Below are 25524 nucleotides of genomic sequence, written 5' to 3'. Positions count from 1 at the left end.
CCGCGGATTATCCGCGGATCGGGCGGATGAAATTTAAAAAAATAAGATTTTATCCGCTCGCGGGTCGGGTCGGGCGGATTAATTAGATATTTTTTTATATTTTTTTTTTTTTTTTTTTTTTGCGGGTGGCAGTTAAACCAATTGGTAAATATATATACATAGTTAAATGTTGTTACCCACATACGAAAAACGAGCAGGCACCTGCAGCATATGCCACAACAGAAGAAGAAAAAAAAAAGAGATGGACACTTTTACGGAGCGGAGGGACGCCTCGCGTCCGGGACCGAGGCTCCTTCCCCCGAGAGGGCCCCACCGGGAGCCGTAGCTGAGGCGATCCGCGAGAAGGGCCCGACGCACGTCCAGGGTCACTACCGCGCCCACCGCACCGACACCCCGCCTCGTCCGCTTTCGCCGCGGCCGGCGTCACGCGCAGCAGGTAAGCAGCTTACCTGCCCGCCACCCCCGTGGCCGGGGGCTCGTAACATGGGTCACTCCGCGCGCTCCGCCCGCGCAGCTTACCTGCTTGCTCGCAAAATGATTATTAGCATTCAGACAGGTTAAAATGTTGCTAAAACCATCACTTTTCTATCAGTCACAGTGACTTTTCAAAACAAAAATATTACAGCAAAAATCATATGGGTTGATTGACATGTTTATTCTGTAAGCTAACTTCAATAGTTTGAAATTATTTTGACAGTTAATGCCAGTTATCCTGTCAACCTTTCACAAGACTTCAATTTGTTAATTGAAAGTATAAATAGTATAAACACTTTTAACAGTATGTCGTGCTGTGAAATACAGCCGACAGGATGGCGCACCAAACACAAAGCAAGGCCATGCTGCAGGAGAACAATTAAGGACTTCTTTCATTTAAGGTTTGTGATAAACCATCAAACTCATTCGTTAAAAGGACTCTATAGTAATATAAAGCGAATTTTTCTGGACATTATCATGCAAGAAAAGTTTATTTTTGGGATCGCGATCACCGCGTAATGATTTTTAAAGGTTGCATTACATTATTAACTGTCCCATGTGATCAGCCAGTGCGATTGGAAGTCCATGCTCAATTATTGCCTCCGTAAATAAAACTTCGGCATTTATCACATCCAAAGAATCTGTTTGGGCGACGAAAAACGTTGAAAGTTTTCCACTTGTATCGCTAGCAACGGCATTAGACTTGTGTTTTTTTGTCCCAACGTGGTCTTTTACATCGCTAATTCCTCCGTGTCCGATCGAAAAATCTTGTCTGCACAAGGTGCAATTCGCGTAGTTTTCACCCTTTTTTTTTTTTTTTTATTAATATTAGATATATAACAACGGGCGGATGGCGGGCGGATGCAGTTCTGATCAAACGTTACATCGGGTGGATGGCGGATGGTTGACGACTTTCTGCCGCGGTTGCGGATGAAATAAATTGCCTATCCGCGCATCTCTAGTCTGTATTACAAAGTTGTTGTTTTTATCCTGAATGTATGTCACTGAATATTTTGCTTTGAAATGTTTTTACATCAAATTATGCAGAACATTTCATTCAATAAAAAGTTGTGGGCAAAATGTGTTTAAAAAATATTTGTTGAAATCCAATGTTTTTAAATCCAGTGTGTTGTTAAAAATCATTGTACAGTATAAGAATTCAGTGCATAAATATTTGTCGTATCAAAGCTCAAGACTCACTTCCATAAATTAAGACTGCACCAGTCGATCTTGTCCCAGAACCAGCCAAAGAGGGGCTTCAGTCTTGAAGGGGAACTGCACTTTTTTTGGAATGTTCACAATCTTTATGAGAGACAAGAAGAAAACATGTTTGTTTTGTTTGCATTTAACATGTAAAAATTGTCTTGTTCTTGGTGGCTAGCAATGCAGCTAATGTTAGCAATCAATTATATCGCTAAATCACTTTGAAAAAGCATTCAACAATACTTCATTTACGTTCTGTAACCTGTATAATAACCAAACTGTAGCAACATTGTTATTGTAAGACGGAACTCTTTTTCTAGCGTAGTAACACATCGGCATGCTACGGTACTAGCCGTAGAAGCTAACTACGGAAAGAGATAAGCTTGCACGAATCGCGTTTGAGTTTGTGATGCACAACACTGTGATAAGACACCAATCTGTACTGAGTGAAAAACGTGAAGAATTGTATTACAGCGTCTGTAAAGTAGTATTTCATGTTTTGTTTGTACACAGCTAGCCAGACAGTGTACTGTAGTTGTAACAACACACATGATGTGCTGTGTATATCACGATCAATATAAAGTGTGACTCACACCATGGTCTGTTTGGTCCAGCTGGCATGGTTTATTTGGGTAAGCACTCCATTTATGTCAAAATAGCTTGGCTTCAAATTCCACATGTTACAGCGTCAAAGTCACTTTCACCCCACTCACTCGGCTTCCGTCTGCTCCAACGTCTCACTCTTCCTTTGTGTGTGTTTCTAGAAGCAGCAGTTCATCCTCAGTATATTCAGCTTCAAAAAGATAAGATTGTGACCCCTCATTTGTCCAAAAATAGTTGTCTTCGTTGTCTGGTACAAAGTCTGCCATGATTACAACACACACACACGTTTGTTTGCGGAAGTCAGACGTGCGTTGCTATGGATATGGAAACAAAATGCACGGAAGAAATCAGTCCCAGCATTGATTAAAATGATAAAAATATGATAAATATTGTACATATTACATATTGTTATGTAGGTGTATGTTACTTTTGGCCTGTACTGTATGCATATATATATATGTGTGTGTGTGTGTGTGTGTGTGTGTGTGTGTGTTGTACATATTACATATTGTTATGAAGGTGTCTGTTACTACATTCTATATATACTTGCAGTGTGTGTATATAGTTATGAAGGTGTCTGCTGATTAAACGTCTTCTTTGCACACAGATGCCTCAAGAGGGCGTATCTCCGTTCACCGTCACATCAGCCGCCAGTCTGGTGTCCAAATGCGTGTCCAGCGGCGCCGTGACTCAGGTCAGCGTGTTGCCCTAAAAAAACTCTACATCATCTTCTACAGCACACCTTTCAAACTCAAAGCTTGGGGGGGCGAGATCCGCCACGTTATATAACGTGACTCGCCACATCATTTATCGTGACCCTCCACATCATCTGTGGTGGCTCGCCACGTAATTTGTGGTGATCTTCCACGTTATTTAAGGTAGCTCGCTATGTTATTTAAAGTGGCCGGCACATCATTTATGGTGACTTGCCACATCATTTATGGCAACCCGTCACGTAATTTATAGTAACCCTCCACGTTATTTATTGTGACCTGCCACGTTATATATTGTGACCCCCCACTTCATTTAAGGTGGCCCGCCACGTTATTTAATGTGACCATAATGTGATGTGGCTAGTGATGGGTTGATGAGGCGTCATGAAGCGTTTCGACACATTGCAAAACTGTATTGATACTGTGTCGATACTGTGTCACTAAATACTGACATCTGCTGGACATTAAAAATCCCTACAGGCAACCTATGGACCGACTCAACTGACACTGATTATATGCTCTAGTACAGGGGTCACCAACCTTTTTGAAACCAAAAACTACTTCTTGGGTACTGATTAATGCGAAGGGCTACCAGTTTGATACACACTTAAATAAATAAATATATTGTCATTTGTAAGTTACACGTAAGTGTGATTTAAACAAGAATAGCTAAATAAATAAATTTATATATATAAAAAAATGGGTATTTCTGTCTGTCATTCCGTCGTACATTTTTTTTTTCCTTTTACGGAAGGTTTTTTGGAGAGAATAAATGATGAAAAAAACACTTAATTGAACGGTTTAAAAGAGGAGAAAACAAGAAAAAATGTAAAATAAAATGTTGAAACATAGTTTATCTTCAATTTTGACTCTTTATCATTCAAAATTCAACCGACAAAAAGAAGAGAAAAACTAGCTTATTTGAATCTTTTTGAAAAAATTAAAAAAAGAATTTATGGAACATCATTAGTCATTTTTCCTGATTAAGATACATTTTAGAATTTTGATGACATGTTTTTAAATTGGTTAAAATCCAATCTGCACTTTGTTAGAATATTTAACAAATTGGACCAAGCTATATTTCTAACAAAGACAAATCAGTATTTCTTCTAGATTTTCCAGAACAAAAATTTTAAAAGAAATTCAGAATACTTTGAAATAAGATTTAAATTTGATTCTACAGATTTTCTAGATTTGCCAGAATATTTTTTTTGAATTTTAATCATAGTAAGTTTGAAGAAATATTTCACAAATATTCTTCGTCGAAAAAACAGAAGCTAAAATATGTATTATTCTTTACAATAAAAAATAAATTAATTTACTTGAACATTGATTTAAATTGTCAGGAAAGAAGAGGAAGAAATTTAAAAGGTAAAAAGGTATATTTGTTTAAAAATCCTAAAATAATTTTTAAGGTTGTATTTTTTCTCTAAAATTGTATTTCTAAAAGTAATAAGAAGCATAGTAAAAAAATAAATGAATTTATTTAAACAAGTGAAGACCCATCCATCCATCCATTTTCTACCGCTTATTCCAAGTGAAGACCAAGTCTTTAAAATATTTTTTGGGATTTTCAAATTCTATTTGAGTTTTGTCTCTTTTAGAATTAAAAATGTCGATCAAAGCGAGACCAGCTTGCTAGTAAATAAATAAAATTTAAAAAAAAGAGGCAGCTCACTGGTAAGTGCTGCTCTTTGAGCTATTTTTAGAACAGGCCAGCGGGCGACTGATCTGGTCCTTACGGGCTACCTGGTGACCGCGGGCACCGCGTTGGTGACCCCTGCCCTAGTATATACAATAATATAAACCAAGTCATTGTATTTCATTTAGGATTATTTCATATCTTCATTTAAATAAAAATATATTTTTATCTTTTTTAGATACAGTCAATAAATAATGTGAACATGTATCATAACATGGAAATCTAAGAGAACGTGTTGTGGATGATTGTGGACTGGGAATTGTTTTAATTTTATTTTTTACACATTTTTATAAAAAAAAAGAAGTTTTTCCGACGTATTACATTTTAGACGATTTCTCTTCTTAGTTATTATTTCACCGGCTGTAGAAAAGACACGCTCACAGGGAACAGAGGAGGCGTCAGTGCGACACAGTTCGCGTATCGGTCACGTGACCAAAACAGCTCATGATCGGTCACGTGACTTTCTAAAAGCGGTACGCGCACCGACACAGGGTTTTGCTCTATGAGCTCGACGCATGCGCCGATGCATCGGTGTTGCCGGACCCATCACTAGATGTGGCCCTCAATGAAAACCAGTTTGACACCCCTGTTCTAAATCATCAAACGCTTGCTTTCAGGAAGAGCTAAACTCCGCCTACTCGCAGCCCAACTCCGCCTTCTCCTCCCAACTGCGTGACGCCGAGCAGCGAATCAGAATGCAGAAGGAGTTGGATCAGGTGAGCCGCCGCCTGTGGTTGGTAGAACGCGGTCCGATCTTTGATGATGTCATGAACCCTACGTCCTGCAGCTGCAGCTGGAGGCGGAGCTACTGAGGGTGGAGAAGTTGAGCGCTGATGTCACACATCCAGCCTGCCTTGGTGACACACACACACACACACACACACACACACACACACACACACATACACACACTGAACAAGACTAACTTCTTTTCAGCCACAAGGTTCCAGACGTTGCAGATGTTCTGCACTCATCTCCAGGACGTCCTGAAGGATCAAAACCGTCTGAGGCATCGTCTCATGAGGCCGCCGGCCCGCACCAGCCTGCCGGTCCGAGCCCACCTGCACAGGTACGAGTGTCATCTGTTTCGCTTTAGGCAAAGGTGGCAAGCAGAGCCCTAAAGATGGCATGTGCTCCGTGTGGCGCAGGTCCGTGGTGAACGTGGTCCACGCACTGCTGGACTTTGTGGAGAGGCTGGATGAGAAGACGAGCGCCGTCGCCAGGCGTCCGGCGGTGGCGGGCGACCTGGCTCGGCTGGTGAGTCACATAACCACGGGACATCACCGTGGCGACCTCGTTTAAAACTCTCTCTCTCTCTCTCTCTCTCTCTCTCTGGGCCAGAACTCCTCTCTCGCCCAGCTGTTAGCCCTGGTGGCGGAAGCTGAGACGTTAGCCAATCAGCTTCTTCAGTGGAAGGACATCCACAGCAGCCTGATGAGTGACAGCTTGACCCCGCCCCCTTCATCACATGTCACACGCAAGCCTGACCTTTCACCCGGTTTTATATAAAAGACCAGACACAGCCGCCATGCTAGTAACGTGTCCACATTTGGAATATTATTAATAAATGATCATTTCTTTGTTGTCCATGTCCAATCATGTGCTGTTTATGGTCGCCATCTTGGAAGGGGCGGGATTAAGCGGAGTGCAATGTGAATAGACAGCTGATGCAAGTAATTAGTACATTTCACTAAGCTTTCATTTGGAGAGCAGCTGCAAATGAAATGTATTCATTAAAGTCCTGCTGGCTTGACTTTGATGTCGCATTTTGTACCAGCATTTGCAATACAGCTGCTGTAAATATCAGGAAGTTAAGATGCTAAATATCCTTTACACGCTGATTAAACATTTAAAATTAATGTTTTTTTGATGCTTTAATATTGAGTACTTGAGCATTGTTACCGTTATATATTTGATCAGTTCTTTTCAAAGTACAGTTTGGTCGTCGCGAAGCCAATATCGTGTGTCGTCACACTCATGAACTCTATGCTGCTTAAATGATGCCTTCAGTGTAACTCGGAAATGAGACCATCAGTTGGAATCCCGATTAAATAAATGTACATCAAAACTATGCTGACGTTGGGTTTGTTCCTGAAAGTGTGATGAAAATATTTTTGTATCCAAGTGACGACAAAAACAATCGATAATCAAGTTTATGTTTGACAGATAAAACCGGGATGTTTTGATTCCGATAGTTCCTGAACGCAGCATCATCATCCTTCTTCATCGTCTGTCGAGCAGCGCCATTGTGTCTTCTTTCTTTCCCTGGCGAGCTTTACTAAATTATAACTGCGCCACCATGGACATGGATCCGGCTCAGGAACAGGACCAGGCGGGTGTGGAGCTGCAGCCTGCGGCGAACAAAGACGTCCCGCCGGGCCAAGCCGAGCCTCAGCGCCAGCAGGCTGCGGATGCTGATGCGACGGAGGCCGATGTGAGCGAGGTGGTTCTGGACCAGGAGGACCAGGAGAAGCAACCCATGACCGCAGGAGGAGAGGCTGCTGAAGCCGGCGAGGCTGTTGCCCCTGAGGGGGAGAAGAACGGCTTCGTGAAGGTGAAGATGGAGGAGGAGGAGGAGGAGGAGGAGGAGAAGTTCACCGGTCTCAACAAGGAGGAGCTGCTGCGAGTGGCGGGAACACCTGGGTAAGGATTGATTGATGACGTCATACGCCTGGGTAAGAAAAGGCAGGGCAATCGTTGATTGATGACGTCACAAACGAGCCTCATTACCTTGATTGATGTTTGTATTGGCGCCCTCTGCTGGCCAACCAGGGAAGAGTTCTCAGACTGTTTGCCCCCCAGGTGGGTGCGCACACGCTGGGCGCTGCTAGTCCTGTTCTGGCTGGGCTGGTTAGGCATGCTGGGCGGGGCTGTGCTCATCATCCTGCAGGCGCCGCGCTGCCGGGACTTGCCCGCCACCTACTGGTGGAACCAGGGACCGCTCTACCAGGTGGGACGGGTGCAGTCCTTCACGGACGCCGGCAACCTCCAAGGTGAGTCCGCCGAGTGAGGGAGGAACCGCAGCCGGCGCTCACCGTCCCTCCCCCGTGCCCCCGCCAGGTGTGCGCAGCAAGGTGGACGCCCTGTCTCGGCTCGGGGTCAAGAGTCTGGTGATCGGCCCCGTGCACGTGGCACCGCCGGACGACGCCATGGGTCTGAGCTTTGAGGAGATCTCGCCCGACGCCGGCAGCTTGGAGCAGCTAAAGGAGCTGTTGCACGCCACGCACAGGAAGGGTGAGCACAGGCATTGTTGTGGTGATGGTGATGGTTGTGATGATGGTTGTGATGATAGTGATTGTTGTAGTGATGGTGATTGTTGTGATGATGGTGATTGTTGTGGTGATGGTTGTGATGATAGTGATTGTTGTGGTGATTGTGATGTTGATTGTTGTGATGATGGTGACTATTGTGATTGTTGGGATTGTTGTGTTGATGGTGACTGTTGTGGTGATTGTGGTTGTGATTGTTGTGGTGATGGTGATTGTTGTGGTGATGGTGATGTTGATTGTAGTGATGATGGTGACTGTTGTGGTGATGGTTGTGATGATAGTGATTGTTGTGGTGATGGTGACTATTGTGGTGATTGTGATTGTTGTGATGTTGGTGATTATTGTGGTGATGGTGATTGTTGTTGTGATTGTTGTGGTGATGGTGATTGTGATGGTGATGGTGATTGTGATGGTGATGTTGATCGTTGTGATGATGGTGACTATTGTAGTGATTGTTGGGATTGTTGTGATGATGGTGATTGTTGTGATGATGGTGATTGTTGTGGTGAAGGTGATTGTTGTTGTGATTGTAGTGTGATGGTGATGTTGATTGTTGTGATGATGGTGACTATTGTGGTGATTGTGATTGTTGTGATGATGGTGATTGTTGTGGTGATGGTGATTGTTGTTGTGATTGTTGTGATGATAGTGATTGTTGTGGTGATGGTGATGTTGATTGTTGTGATGATGGTGACTATTGTGATTGTTGGGATTGTTGTGAAGATGGTGACTGTTGTGGTGATTGTGATTGTTGTGATGATAGTGATTGTTGTGGTGATGGTCATTGTTGTGGTGATGGTGATGTTGATTGTTGTGATGATGGTGACTATTGTGGTGATTGTGATTGTTGGGATGATGGTGATTGTTGTGGTCATGGTGATTGTTGTTGTGATTGTTGTGGTGATAGTGATTGTTGTGGTGATGGTGATTGTTGTGGTGATGGTGATGTTGATTGTTGTGATGATGGTGACTATTATGGTGATTGTGATTGTTGTGATGATGGTGATTTTTGTGGTGATGGTGATTGTTGTGGTGATGGTGACTATTGTGGTGATTGTGATTGTTGTGATGATGGTGATTGTTGTGGTGATGGTGATTGTTGTTGTGATTGTTGTGATGATAGTGATTGTTGTGGTGATGGTGATTGTTGTGGTGATGTTGATTGTTGTGATGATGGTGACTATTGTGATTGTTGGGATTGTTGTGAAGATGGTGACTGTTGTGGTGATTGTGATTGTTGTGATGATAGTGATTGTTGTGGTGATGGTCATTGTTGTGGTGATGGTGATGTTGATTGTTGTGATGATGGTGACTATTGTGGTGATTGTGATTGTTGGGATGATGGTGATTGTTGTGGTCATGGTGATTGTTGTTGTGATTGTTGTGGTGATAGTGATTGTTGTGGTGATGGTGATTGTTGTGGTGATGGTGATGTTGATTGTTGTGATGATGGTGACTATTATGGTGATTGTGATTGTTGTGATGATGGTGATTTTTGTGGTGATGGTGATTGTTGTGGTGATGGTGACTATTGTGGTGATTGTGATTGTTGTGATGATGGTGATTGTTGTGGTGATGGTGATTGTTGTTGTGATTGTTGTGATGATAGTGATTGTTGTGGTGATGGTGATTGTTGTGGTGATGTTGATTGTTGTGATGATGGTGACTATTGTGATTGTTGGGATTGTTGTGAAGATGGTGACTGTTGTGGTGATTGTGATTGTTGTGATGATAGTGATTGTTGTGGTGATGGTCATTGTTGTGGTGATGGTGATGTTGATTGTTGTGATGATGGTGACTATTGTGGTGATTGTGATTGTTGGGATGATGGTGATTGTTGTGGTCATGGTGATTGTTGTTGTGATTGTTGTGGTGATAGTGATTGTTGTGGTGATGGTGATTGTTGTGGTGATGGTGATGTTGATTGTTGTGATGATGGTGACTATTATGGTGATTGTGATTGTTGTGATGATGGTGATTTTTGTGGTGATGGTGATTGTTGTGGTGATGGTGACTATTGTGGTGATTGTGATTGTTGGGATTGTTGTGATGATGGGGATTGTTGTGGTGATGGTGATTGTTGTGATGATGGTAAATGTTGTGATGATGGTGATTGTTGTGGTGACGGTGATCATTATAATGAAGATGATGATGATGATGAGGGTAGCAATTCGGTTCTGTTGCTCTCAGGCATAATGGTGGTTCTGGACCTGACACCAAACTACCAAGGATCTACTGGCGCCTGGTTCTCCAACGGCACCGTGACCGTGGTCGCCGAGAAGCTGAAGGTGGGCAATGCAGCATGCAGGGGCCGCCACCGCCTCTGACTGTGTGTGTGTGTGTGTGTGTGTGTGTGTGTGTGTGTGTGTGTGTGTGTGTGTGTGTGTGTGTGTGTGTGTGTGTGTGTGTGTGTCAGTCTGCACTGGTGTTCTGGTTCAACCAAGGCGTGGACGGCGTGCAGCTGTCTGAGGTGGAGCGTGTGGCCGCCATGGTTCCATCCTCGTGGGCTGACATCCGGGCCATCGTCCAAAACGGGACCAACGATCGTCCCACAAAGCGGTCAGACAGTTTTTCCGTCACCAGACTTTTATTTTGAAAGTTGAAACACAATGAATGCGCCTTCCTTTCCGTCTGGCAGAGTTCTGATCGGCGTGACTGAACGCCACTCGGCCCAAGACGTGTCCGACCTGCTGTCCTCCACAGGTGTGGACCTGCTGACGTCCAGGGTCCTACTACCCTCGGACCCTGCCGAGTACGCCCAGTCCATTTGGAGCTTATACTCCGCCCACGCTCAGAGCCGGCTGGCGTGGAATGTGGGGGGGCGGAGCCAGGGGCACATGGCCTCGCTGGTGGGCCCGGCACTGCTCCGACTGTACCAGGTCCTCCTGTTCACGCTGCCCGGCACACCTGTGGTCAACTATGGAGACGAGATCGGCCTGACAGACCAAGTGAGTGCGGGGGGCCTGAGCTTAGCATCCAGCTACAGCACGCGTCATGTGACCTCAGGAACATCATGTGACCTCACGTGACCTTATGACACCTGCACTCTTTATTAAGGACTCAACGTTTCCCACAATGCTTTGGGACTCAGACGAAGAACTTAACGGGACCCTGCAGGTAAATGATCATGATTGTTGTGCTGATGGTGATTGTTTGGATGATGGTGATTGTTGTGGTGATGGTGATTGTTGTGGTGATGGTGATTGTTGTGGTGATGGTGATTGTTGTGATGATGGTGATTGTTGTGGTGATGGTGATTGTTGTGGTAATGATGATGATGGTGATTGTTGGGATGATGGTGATTGTTGTGATGATGGTGATTGTTGTGGTGATGATGATGATGGTGATTGTTGTGATGATGGTGATTGTTGTGGTGATGGTGATTGTTGTGGTGATGGTGATTGTTGTGGTAATGATGATGATGGTGATTGTTGTGATGATGGTGATTGTTGTGGTGATGGTGATTGTTGTGGTGATGGTGATTGTTGTCATGATGTTGATTGTTGTGATGATGGTGATTGTTGTGGTGATGGTGATTGTTGTGGTGATGGTGATTGTTGTGGTAATGATGATGATGGTGATTGTTTGGATGATGGTGATTGTTGTGGTGATGGTGATTGTTGTGGTGATGGTGATTGTTGTGGTGATGGTGATTGTTGTGATGATGGTGATTGTTGTGGTGATGGTGATTGTTGTGGTGATGGTGATTGTTGTGGTAATGATGATGATGGTGATTGTTGGGATGATGGTGATTGTTGTGATGATGGTGATTGTTGTGGTGATGATGATGATGGTGATTGTTGTGATGATGGTGATTGTTGTGGTGATGGTGATTGTTGTGGTAATGATGATGATGGTGATTGTTGTGATGATGGTGATTGTTGTGGTGATGGTGATTGTTGTCATGATGTTGATTGTTGTGGTGATGGTGATTGTTGTCATGATGTTGATTGTTGTGATGATGGTGATTGTTGTGGTGATGGTGATTGTTGTGGTGATGGTGATTGTTGTGGTAATGATGATGATGGTGGTTGTTGTGGTGATGGTGATTGTTGTCATGATGTTGATTGTTGTGATGATGGTGATTGCTGTGGTGATGGTGATTGTTGTGGTGATGGTGATTGTTGTGGTAATGATGATGATGGTGATTGTTGTGATGATGGTGATTGTTGTGGTGATGGTGATTGTTGTCATGATGTTGATTGTTGTGGCGATGGTGATTGTTGTGGTAATGATGATGATGGTGATTGTTGTGGTGATGAAGATTGTTGTGATGATGGTGATGGGGAATATTGTTACAATGTTGTTATGAAGATGATGATAATGATGATGATTGTTATGATGTTGATGATGAATGATTATAATGATGATCATTAATGGTTATGATGTTGATTGTTATGAGGATGATGATGTTGATTGTTAGGATGATGATGATAATCATTATTGGTTATGATGATGATGACGATTGTTATAATGATGATGATGAATGAGTATGATGATGATGATAATCATTAATGGTTATGATGTTGATTGTTATGATGATGACGATGTTGATTGTTAGGATGATGTTGATGATTGTTATGATGATAATCTTTAATGGTCATGATAATGATGATGAATGAGTATGATGATGATGATGTATGATGATGATGATAATCATTAATGGTTATGATGATGTTGATTGTTATGATGATGATGATGATGATGATAATCAGTGATGGTTATGATGATGACGATTGTTATGATGACGATGATTGTTATGATGATGATGATGATGGCGATTGTTATGATGATAATTGTTACGATGTTGAGTTTTATTATGTTAATTGTTATGATGATGATGATTGTTACGATGTTGTTATGATGATGATGATTATAATGATGATGATGATGATGATGTTGATTGTTATTATGTTGATTGTTAGGATGATGATGATGATGAATGATATGATGCATGGGGTGGGGATGATTGTTACAATGTTGTAATGATGATGATGATTGTTATGATGATGATGATAATGATGATGATTATTATGATGTTGAATGTTAGGATGATGATAATGATGATGATGATGGTTATTATGATGATGATTGTTGTGATGACGATTGTTATGATGATGATGATTGTTATTATGATGATGATGATTGTTGTGAGGATGATGAAGATTGTTATGATGATGATTGTTTTGATGATGATAATTGTTATGATGATGATAATGATAGTGATGATTGTTATGATAATGATTATGATTGTTGTGATGATGATGATTGCTATGATGATGATAATGATAGAGATGATTGTTATGGTGATGATCATAATTGTTCTGAGGATGATGATGTGATGATTGTTATGTTGATGTTATGATGATGATCATGAATGTTATGATGATGATGATGTTGACTGTGATGATAATGATGATTATGATTGTTATGATGATGATTATGATGATGATTGTTATGATGATGATCATGATTGTTATGATGATAGTTGTTATGATGACGATTGTTACGATGATTACGATGATCATGATTGTTATGATTATGATGATGATCCTGATTTTTTTATGATGATGATGATTATGATGAAGATGATGATTATAATGATGATCATGATTATTATGATGATGATTATGTTTATGATGATGATCATAATTGTTATGATGATGATGATTGTTATGATGATAATGCTGCTGCTGATGATGATTGTTATGATGATAACGCTGCTGCTGCTGATGATTGTTATAATGATGATAAATATGATTGTTATGATGAAGATTATGATTGTTATGATGATGATGATGTATGTTATGATGATGATGATGATTGTTATGATGATGATTGTTATGATGATGATGATTGTTATAATGATGATGATTGTTATGATGATGATGATTAGGATGATGATGATAATTGTTATGATGATGATCATGATCATGATTGTTATTATTATGAGGATGATTGTTATGATTATGATTATGATGATGATCATGATTGTTATGATGAGGATGATGATGATTGTTATGATTAAAATGATGATGATGATTGTTATGATGAATTTGATTTTTATGATGATGATCAGGATTGTTGAGATGATGACAATTGTTATGATGATGATGATGATGATTGTTGTTATGATGATGATGATGATTGTTGTGAGGATAATGATTGTTTTGAAGATGACAATTGTTATGATGATGATAATGATAGTGATGCTTGTTGTGATGATGATAATGATATTGATAGTGATTATTATGATGATGATTGTTATGATGATGATAATGATAGAGATGATTGTTATGATTATGATGATGATCATGATTGTTATGATGATGATGATTGTTATGATGATCATGATTGTCATGATGATCACAATTGTCATGATGATGATTGTTATGATAATGACAATGATGATTGTTATGATGAGAATGATGACGATGAGGATTGTTATGAGGATGATGATTGTTATGATGATGATGATTTTTATGATGATTGTTATGATGATGGTTGTTATGATGATGATGATTGTTGTGATGATTACGATGATCATGATTGTTATGATTATGATGATGATCCTGATTTTTTATGATGATGATTATTGTTATGATGAAGATGATGATTATGATGATGATCATGATTATTATGATGATGATTATGTTTATGATGATGATCATAATTGTTATGATGATGATGATGATTGTTATGATGATAATGCTGCTGCTGATGATGGTTGTTATGATGATAACGCTGCTGCTGATGATGATTGTTATAATGATGATAAATATGATTGTTATGATGATGATGAATTTGATTGTTATGATGATGATCATATATTTTATGATGATGATTGTTATGATGATGATGATGACGATAGTTATGATGATGATGAATGTGATTGTTATGATGATAATGATTATGATGATGATTGTTATGATGATGATGATGATGATGATTGTTATGATGGTGATGACGATGTCCCACAGGAGGAGAGAGAGCGCCGCACGTCTAGTCGCAGTTTCTTCCGCCGCCTGAGCGAGCTGCGTGTGAAAGAGCGCTCCCTGCTGGTGGGAGACTTGGTGCCGCTCTTCAACTCCTCGTCCTCGCTGGCGTACATGCGCGTCTGGGACCAGAGCGCACGTTACCTAGTCGCCATCAACTGGGCCGAGCAGGAGGCGGAGCTGGAGTTGAAGCACCAGGCCCTGCCCCCGCAGGCCGACGTGGTCCTCGCCACCAACGCGACGGCCGACGGCCGCGTGCACCCGGCCAGGCTGCGTGTGGGCGCCAGGGAGGCGCTGCTCCTCAAGTTTCCCTACGCCGGCTAGAAGCATTGTTGTCATTGTTAGCGTGTTAGCTGTGTCAAAGTAACAGGAAATAAATATGTCCGCTGACTACTTTTCTCATGCATTTGGCTCCGCCCACTCGCCAATGAAACCAAGCAAGTGAATTCGTTTTATTGCCGACTCCTCACTTTATCACTCGTTCATCTGAGCTAAGTTAGCTTTGTCCAGCAGCAACATGCTAGTAACTAGCATCTACACAACATACTAACAGCAGGTGTGTAACATGTATGCTAGTAAGTAGCATATATATTGCATACTAGCAGAGGTGTGGACTCGAGTCACATGACTTGGACTCGAGTCATGAATTTGATGACTTTAGACTCGACTTGACAAAATGTAAAAAGACTTGCAACTCGACTTAGACTTTAACATCAATGACTTGTGACTTCACTTGGACTTGAGCCTTTTGAATTGACATGACTTGACATGACTTGCTACTTTCCCCAAAACCCAAAGATGAAAAAGTTATTCGGGAGCGCTCCGTATTTTTCATTGTGTACTTGTCTATCAGCGTTGCGTGTGTCAGCTGGTGTGGTCTCAGTACAACAGCCAATCAAATTAGATCTACTTTGTTTTCATCACACAGCATTCATCCAATCAAATTGCAGGACCACCAACGAAGAAGACATGTCCAAACCACACGCCAGTGAACAAAAAATGATACCTAAAATAATTTCGTTTGGGTATAAAAATTACTCGGTGGTCAACACAAAACGGTTTGCAGTATGCAACACATGCGGTTCGAAAATTACTGATGGAGAGGCAACAACTTCCAACTTCGTCCGGCATTTGAAGTTGCACAAAGAACGGTAAGTTTTGAATGTAAGATAACGTTTATTGGCTAATTAAGTAACGTGACTTTTATTTGCTGTGTAGTTAAATCAGTGAGGCTGTAAACTCACTGCTAACGTTATAACGTTATTGCAAACACGGGAATCTGTTGCAGTTCACTACCTTATTCATACTTTTTGTTCAGTGATTTTTTTTAAGCAGGGTTACGTTAGTCAATATATCACACGTAACGTTAGACGGCGGTCAGCAGCACCGCGTATTTTAGCCACCTAAAAAAAGACAAAAATAGTAAAATAAAGGTCAGTTAAAATGTATACTATATTATGAATATGTGTACCGTTTTAGCTAGCTTTCTGACATACTGTTGGTTGTTTACCTCAGTGGTCCCCAACCACCGGGCCACGGCCCGGTACTGGTCCGTGGATCGATTGGTATCGGGCCGCACAAGAAATCTTTTTTTTTTCTTTTTTTTTTAAATTAAATCAAGTGGTGCACCAACCCAAAACAACTCTCTCCCCCCTTTTGTTCTGGGCATTGAACATGAAGACTCTTCCTTCACTGTTCCGAGTGGCCATGAGAGTCTTGGCAGTGCCTGCCTCCAGTGCTCCAGTGGAGCGAGTTTTCAGCCATGGTGGCATCATACTACGCCCCCATCGTGCACAAATGACTGACAGACTCTTGGCTAATTTGGTCTTTTGCAAATGCAATGCAGCATAGGGCCCTGACATATAAAAAGTACAACTTTTTTGTTATGTTCACGTATATGTCATGTTTTTTCAATGTTAACACTTTTGTACAAATAAGTACATTTGCACTTTATTTTTCAATGTGTTTGTTCTGTAAAGGAATGAGTTAATGTTTAAAATGACTGGTTAATAGTGCTATTATAAAGTGCAATGTCAGCACAATTTTCTTTCCTGCAATTTAAAATGCACTTGTTTTAATAAATAAATACAGCGTTTGAAAAGCATACACAATCTGTGTTAATATATTAGTCTGTGGTTAAAAGGACTTGAAAGGACTCGAAACTCAAAATGCAGGACTTAGGACTTGACTTGAGACTTTCCAGTCTTGACTTTGGACTTGACTCGGGGCTTGCCTGTCTTGACTCGGGACTTGACTCGGACTTGAGGGCAAAGACTTGAGACTTACTTGTGACTTGCAAAACAATGACTTGGTCCCACCTCTGCATACTAGCAGCCTAATGTAGCATGTATGCTAGTAACCAGCATCTATTAAGGTTGTTCTCGTCACCCAGCGTTACCATGGAAACATCAGCACAGTCCACCAGGTGGCAGCACATAAACTTCATTCTTTCAACTGTCATTTTCTTCATAATCACACAATAAATCTGCAGATGAATGTCACGAGGCCCACCACAAGGGGGCCCATGTGAGCTGCAGGTGCTTGTTGGCGCTATCTTTCCACGTCGAGGAAAGGCGACTTTTGACGACATAGCACAGGTCGTTGTGGCTTGTGCAGCCCTTTGAGACACTTGTGATTTAGGGCTATATAAATAAAGATTGATTGATTGATTGATTGATTGACAGGGAGAAGTAGAAATAAAGGCAAGAACACAAATACTGTAGTTTCATGAAAGAAAGAAATACATGTGATTAAGAATTTGAAAATATTCCTTAATTTCCTAATTAAGGAATTTCTCCTAATAAAGGAAAATGTATAACAAAACAAGATTGTCAAGAATAAGTCAGTGCCTGAGCAACTATGATAAATAATAACACAATTACTGAAAAGATACAGTAGATTTAAGTATACAATACATATATACATTCATACAATAGATAAATACGATACATTGATACATATAGATAGATACTGTAGATAGATAAATACATTAGATAAATATACATAGATACAATAAATATATAAATAGATTCAATAGATGAATACAATAAATATTGATACATAAATACCATAGATACATAAATATAGATACTGTATATAAATATAATAAATAAATATAGATATTATTAAATAAATATAGATAAATACTACAGATGGATGATTACATTAGATAAATGAATATAGATACATAGATATTAATATATTAATATGTGTATCAATACGATAGATGTATGAATATTTAAATAAATAGACACAATGGATATATGAATACAACAAAACAGTATAGACAGATCACTACAGAAATAGAATAGATAAATATAGATATATAGATACAATAAATAAATTAAATGAATAAATAAATTATATACTGTATAAAATACAATAAATAAATATAATATATATATAATGTGCTCCTCCACATCGAGAGGAGCCAGATGAGGTGGTTCGGGCATTTGGTCAGGATGCCACCCGAACGCCTCCCTCGGGAGGTGTTTCGGGCACGTCCGACCGGTACGAGGCCACGGGGAAGACCCAGGACACGTTGGGAAGACTATGTCTCCCGGCTGGCCTGGGAACGCCTCGGGATCCCCCGGGAGGAGCTGGACGAAGTGGCTGGGGAGAGGGAAGTCTGGGCTTCCCTGCTTAGGCTGCTGCCCCCGCGACCCGACCTCGGATAAGCGGAGGAAGATGGATGGATGGATGGATGAAGATAATAGATCAATACTATAGCTGGATGGATGTTTGAATAGATAGATAAATACAGCAATTCAATAAATATAGATAAATTAATACAATAGATATATAAATACAACAGATAGATAAATATAAATAGATACGATATATATAATAGATAAATAAATACAATAGATAAATAAATATACCTACAATACATATATAAATAAACAAATAAATGAATACATAAATATGATAAATAAACATAGATATATCCATCAATCCATTTTCTACCGCTTGTCCCTTTCGGGGTCAAGGGGGAGGCTGGAGCCTAATATATGTATAAATACAATAAATAAACATAGATATAATAGATGTATGAATACAATTATTAAATAAAGATATACAGATGTATATATAATATAATAGATGCATAGATACAACAAATGAATCAAATAGGTACAATAGATGTCAATGTGCTGCTCATTGTTATCATAGACTATCATTCAAACCTCTTTGAATAAGTAAAAGTAAAAATAAGATATTTTTATGTTACAAACCGAGCAGAGGTGATAAAAGTCTACATTAAAAGTCAAAAGTCCATATTTAATGTCTATTCATTACAACGCTGCAGCAGCCAGTGGCTCGATCTTATTTTGAAAGTCTCCACCGGAAGTACAGTCGTCGTCTACCAAGGTGGACTTTGTTCTGTCGCGGACGTCTCACCGGTACCATCCGCCACCGAGCGGGCTGCTGGTCCATCGTCAGGCCGAGTCTCGCCATCCATCGGCGGCCTGGCGACATTAATAGAGCCGCTGACAGCGGGACCGGAACCGGCACCGACATTTCCCGCTCTAGCATGGACCGGCCCCGCAGCTGCTCGTGACACGCAGCCCACCGGCCTCGGAGGACGGATGCGGGGTCAGCGAGGACGTGAACGGTACTGAGCGGCGGTTCTTGACGTCAAGTCCATGTCGGCATCAAAGAGAGCCGCCTGAAGCCCCGCCTCCGATCACCGGGCCCCCCCTCCTCCCCCCCGAACTGCGGGATGAGCGCGAGCACCTGACCGCCGTGTGGGGGGGCTGCTGGCGGGAACACGCTCGGATGTGTGCGTGAGACTCCGGAGCGTGCACGCGGACAGAGGAGCTGCTTCCGGCGGGACGATGTGAAGATGATTCCGCTGCTCGCGCTCGTGTGGCTCGTGGGCGGCTTTGTGCACGGCGCGCACGGCCAGGGCGTGTACGGTAAGCACGTGCGTCGTGTGACCTTGTCGTGATTGGCGGCGTGTGCGCGTGACACGGCGACAACAGGTAGGCGCGTGCGCGCGCACACATACCTGCGCAAGGGACGATCGGCGGCGGCCAGGTCACGTGACGTCAAACGTCAGCGGAACACCTGTCAAGGTCACCTGTCACACATCACACCTGTAAGTGCGCGTGGACCCTTCTGTGACGTCATCGTGACGATCACTTCCTGTCTCGTGTCACGTGACCGCCTGGATTACATGGCCTCTTACATCACTGGGTGCGTGCGTGCGCGCGCATGTGCGGGATTAGGCAGCAACATCTGTGCATGTGTGCCTCGTGCACGCTCTTCATCATCATCATCACTTCCTGCTCAAAATCATCCGGCACCACCTGACCTTTGACCTCAGCGCTCATGTCAACCATCCTATGAACGTATGAAGTCACTTATAGGGCCAAGTACGAGTGAACTCATGAATTAATTGTTACATTCATGTATGAATTATTAATAAATGAAGTACGAATGAATGAATGAATGAATTGTTCGGTTTAAGTATGAATGAATGAATGAATAGTTCCGTTTACGTATGAATGAATGAATAAGTTAAGTATGAATGAATGAGTGAAGTATGAAGTCACGTTTAAGTCCACGTACGAGTGAATTAGTTAATGAATTATTATATTCATTTATGAATTGTTAAATAAAGTACAAATGAATGAATTGTTCAGTTTAAGTATGAATGAATTAATAAGTTAAGTATGAATGAATGAAGTCACTTTTAGGTCCAAATACGAATGAATTCATGAATGAATTATCATATTCAATGTACGAATTATCAAATCACCAAAAAAATATTCCCGGGCGCGGCCACTGCTGCTGCCCACTGCTCCCCTCACCTCCCAGGGGGTGAACAAGGGGATGGGTCAAATGCAGAGGACAAATTTCACCACACCTAGTGTGTGTGTGTGACAATCATTGGTACTTTATCCATCCATCCATCCATTTTCTACCGCCTAATCCCTTCGGGGTCGCGGGGGGCGCTGGAGCCTATCTCAGCTACAATCGGGCGGAAGGCGGGGTACACCCTGGACAAGTCACCACTGGTACTTTAACTTAACTTTAACTTAAAAAATGATGTACGAATGAAGGAATGAATGAATTAATTGTTCAGTTTAAGTATGATTGAATGAGTTAAGTATGAACATATGAAGTCACTTTGAAGTCCACATATGAGTGAATTCATGAATGAATTATTAAATGAAGTACGAAATAATTAATTTTTCAGTTTAACTATGAATGAATGAATGAGTTAAGTATGAACGAATTAAGTCATTTTTAGGTCCAAGTACGATTTAATTCATGAATGAATCAACATATTCAATGTATGAATTATTAAATGAAGTACGAATGTTTAAGTATGAATAAATGAATTAGGTAGGAATGAATGAATTGTTTAGTTTAAATATGACTGAATGAATGAGTTTAGGATGAACGAATGAAGTTACTTTTAGGTCCAAATACGAATGTATTATTATTAAATGAAGTAGGAATGAATGAATTGTTCAGTTTAAGTGTGAATGAATGAATGAATGAGTCAAGTATGAACATATGAAGTCACTTTGAAGTCCATGTATGAGTGAATTCATTCAATGATGATATAATTCATGTATGAATTATTAAATGAAGTACGAATGAATGAATGAATGTATTGTTCAGTTTAAGTATGAATGACTGAATGAGTTAAGTATGAATGAAGTCACTTTTAGGTCCAAACACAAATTAATTCATGAATTAATTATTATTAAATGAAGTACGAATGAATGAATGAATGAATTAATGAATTGTTCAGTTTAACTATGAATGAATGAATGAGTTAAGTATGAACGAATTAAGTCATTTTTAGGTCCAAGTACAATTTAATTCATGAATGAATCAACATATTCAATGTATGAATTATTAAATGAAGTACGAATGAATGGCTCAGTTTAAGTATGAATAAATGAATTAGGTAGGAATGAATGAATTGTTTAGTTTAAATATGACTGAATGAATGAGTTTAGGATGAACGAATGAAGTTACTTTTAGGTCCAAATACGAATGTATTATTATTAAATGAAGTACGAATGAATGAATTGTTCAGTTTAAGTGTGAATGAATGAATGAATGAGTCAAGTATGAACATATGAAGTCACTTTGAAGTCCATGTATGAGTGAATTCATTCAATGATGATATAATTCATGTATGAATTATTAAATGAAGTACGAATGAATGAATGAATGTATTGTTCAGTTTAAGTATGAATGACTGAATGAGTTAAGTATGAATGAAGTCACTTTTAGGTCCAAACACAAATTAATTCATGAACGAATGAATGAATGAATGAATGAATTAATGAATTGTTCAGTTTAACTATGAATGAATGAATGAGTTAAGTATGAACGAATTAAGTCATTTTTAGGTCCAAGTACGATTTAATTCATGAATGAATCAACATATTCAATGTATGAATTATTAAATGAAGTACGAATGAATGGCTCAGTTTAAGTATGAATAAATGAATTAGGTAGGAATGAATGAATTGTTTAGTTTAAATATGACTGAATGAATGAGTTTAGGATGAACGAATGAAGTTACTTTTAGGTCCAAATACGAATGTATTATTATTAAATGAAGTAGGAATGAATGAATTGTTCCGTTTAAGTGTGAATGAATGAATGAATGAGTCAAGTATGAACATATGAAGTCACTTTGAAGTCCATGTATGAGTGAATTCATTCAATGATGATATAATTCATGTATGAATTATTAAATGAAGTACGAATGAATGAATGAATGTATTGTTCAGTTTAAGTATGAATGACTGAATGAGTTAAGTATGAATGAAGTCACTTTTAGGTCCAAACACAAATTAATTCATGAATTAATTATTATTAAATGAAGTACGAATGAATGAATGAATTAATTAATTAATGAATTGTTCAGTTTAACTATGAATGAATGAATGAGTTAAGTATGAACGAATTAAGTCATTTTTAGGTCCAAGTACGATTTAATTCATGAATGAATCAACATATTCAATGTATGAATTATTAAATGAAGTACGAATGAATGGCTCAGTTTAAGTATGAATAAATGAATTAGGTAGGAATGAATGAATTGTTTAGTTTAAATATGACTGAATGAATGCGTTTAGGATGAACGAATGAAGTTACTTTTAGGTCCAAATACGAATGTATTATTATTAAATGAAGTAGGAATGAATGAATTGTTCAGTTTAAGTGTGAATGAATGAATGAATGAGTCAAGTATGAACATATGAAGTCACTTTGAAGTCCATGTATGAGTGAATTCATTCAATGATGATATAATTCATGTATGAATTATTAAATGAAGTACGAATGAATGAATGAATGTATTGTTCAGTTTAAGTATGAATGACTGAATGAGTTAAGTATGAATGAAGTCACTTTTAGGTCCAAACACAAATTAATTCATGAATTAATTATTATTAAATGAAGTACGAATGAATGAATGAATGAATTAATGAATTGTTCAGTTTAACTATGAATGAATGAATGAGTTAAGTATGAACGAATTAAGTCATTTTTAGGTCCAAGTACGATTTAATTCATGAATGAATCAACATATTCAATGTATGAATTATTAAATGAAGTACGAATGAATGGCTCAGTTTAAGTATGAATAAATGAATTAGGTAGGAATGAATGAATTGTTTAGTTTAAATATGACTGAATGAATGAGTTTAGGATGAACGAATGAAGTTACTTTTAGGTCCAAATACGAATGTATTATTATTAAATGAAGTAGGAATGAATGAATTGTTCAGTTTAAGTGTGAATGAATGAATGAATGAGTCAAGTATGAACATATGAAGTCACTTTGAAGTCCATGTATGAGTGAATTCATTCAATGATGATATAATTCATGTATGAATTATTAAATGAAGTACGAATGAATGAATGAATGTATTGTTCAGTTTAAGTATGAATGACTGAATGAGTTAAGTATGAATGAAGTCACTTTTAGGTCCAAACACAAATTAATTCATGAATTAATTATTATTAAATGAAGTACGAATGAATGAATGAATGAATGAATGAATTGTTCAGTTTAAGTATGAATGAATGAATGACTTAAGTATGAATGAAGGAAGTCACTTTTAGGTCCAAATACGAATGAATTCATGAATGCATTATTATTAAATAAAGTACGAATTAATTCATTGTTCAGTTTAAGTATGAATTAATTAATGATTGAATGAGTTAAGTATGAACGTATGAAGTCACTTTGAAGTCCACATACGAGTGAATTCATTAAATAATTTTTTCATTCATGTATGAAGCATTAAATGAAGTACGAATTAATGAATTACTTGTTCAGTTTAAGTATGAAAGATTAAATGAGTTAAGTATGAACATATGAAGTTACTTTTAAGTCCACGTACGAGAGAATTAATGAATTAATTATTACATTCATGTATTAATTATTAAATGGAGTACGAATGAATGAATGGCTCAGTTTAAGTATGAATAAATGAATTAGGTAGGAGTTAATAATTCATTCAGTTTAAATATGAATGAGTTAAGTATGAATGATATTAGTTAAGTATGAATGAATGAGTTAAGTATGAACGTATGAAGTCCCTTTTAAGTCCACATACAAGTGAATTCATGAATTAATTATTACATTAATGTATTAATTGTTAAATGAAATACAAATTAATTAATTGTTCAGTTAGGGCAGCACAGTGGAAGAGGGGTTAGTTATTATTGATTATTTGATTATTTTAAGTATGATGAATGGATGAGTTAAGTATGAATGAATTAAGTCACCTTTAGGGCGAAGTACGAATTAATACATTAATTCATTATTACATTCATGTATAAATGATTAAATGAAGTACAAATGAATGAATGCATTGTTCAGTTTGAGTATGAATTAATTAATGAACGAATGAGTTAAGGATGAACGTATGAAGTCACTTTGAAGTCCAAGTACGATTTAATTCCTGAATTAGTACATTAAGTACGAATGAATGATTTGTTCAGTTTAAGTATGAATGAATGAATAAGTTAAGTATGAATGAATGAGGTATGTATGAATGACTAAAATATATTTTCAGTCAAAGTACAAATGAATTCATGAATTAATCATTACATTCATGTATGAATTATTAAATGAGGTACAAATTAATTAATTAATTGTTCAATTTAACTATGCATGAATGAATAAAGTAAAGTATGAACAAATGATTGATTAAAGGAAAATCATTTAGATATCCAATCAAAGTACAACTAAATAAATTAACTGTTCAGTTGAAGTATGATGAATGAGTTAAGTATGAATGAATGAATGTTTAAGTCAACATACGAATGAATGCATGAATGATTAAATTAAAGGATGAATGCATTTATTTTATTAAAGTACAATTGAATGAATGAATTGTTCAGATATACAATGAATAAATGAATGAATGAGTCCAGTATGAATGAATGAATGTTTAAGTCAACATACGAATGAAAGCATGAATAAATACATTAAAGTATGAAGTAATAATGAATTAACCATTCTATTAAAGTAAATAGAATTACTGCGATGAGGTGGCGACTTGTCCAGGGTGTACACC

General features: G+C 38.8%; 3 protein-coding genes across 4 annotated transcripts in view; all 3 read left to right on the top strand.

The window, feature by feature from the left end:
- The window catches only part of haus2 (HAUS augmin like complex subunit 2), an 87920-nt gene extending 81641 nt beyond the window's left edge, over positions 1-6279 (top strand). For both annotated transcript variants that reach the window (XM_072911842.1, XM_061925152.1), the window contains exons 2-7: positions 2888-2974; positions 5313-5411; positions 5483-5552; positions 5632-5764; positions 5844-5952; positions 6037-6279. In XM_072911842.1, coding sequence (XP_072767943.1) covers positions 2888-2974; positions 5313-5411; positions 5483-5552; positions 5632-5764; positions 5844-5952; positions 6037-6204 — 666 coding nt within the window. In that variant the 3' untranslated portion in view covers positions 6205-6279. The remainder of the gene's footprint in view (positions 1-2887; positions 2975-5312; positions 5412-5482; positions 5553-5631; positions 5765-5843; positions 5953-6036) is intronic.
- Positions 6280-6994: 715 nt separating this feature from the next.
- On the top strand, positions 6995-15429 carry slc3a2b (solute carrier family 3 member 2b). The gene is made up of 8 exons (XM_061925149.2): positions 6995-7338; positions 7498-7688; positions 7756-7929; positions 10155-10252; positions 10381-10523; positions 10603-10912; positions 11022-11081; positions 14945-15429. The coding sequence occupies exons 1-8, from the start codon at positions 6995-6997 to the stop codon at positions 15281-15283; spliced, it is 1659 nt and encodes a 552-aa protein (XP_061781133.1). The 3' UTR covers positions 15284-15429.
- A 3905-nt stretch (positions 15430-19334) lies between these two features.
- mdga2a (MAM domain containing glycosylphosphatidylinositol anchor 2a) overlaps positions 19335-25524 on the top strand; it is a 33974-nt gene continuing 27784 nt past the window's right edge. Inside the window, exon 1 of the mRNA XM_061925148.1 lies at positions 19335-19875. Coding sequence (XP_061781132.1) covers positions 19803-19875 — 73 coding nt within the window. The 5' untranslated portion in view covers positions 19335-19802. The remainder of the gene's footprint in view (positions 19876-25524) is intronic.

The sequence above is a fragment of the Nerophis lumbriciformis genome, linkage group LG29 (genome assembly GCF_033978685.3).
Source record: "Nerophis lumbriciformis linkage group LG29, RoL_Nlum_v2.1, whole genome shotgun sequence".
Classification (NCBI taxonomy): domain Eukaryota; kingdom Metazoa; phylum Chordata; class Actinopteri; order Syngnathiformes; family Syngnathidae; genus Nerophis; species Nerophis lumbriciformis.
This window is presented reverse-complemented; position numbering and strand designations above follow the sequence as displayed.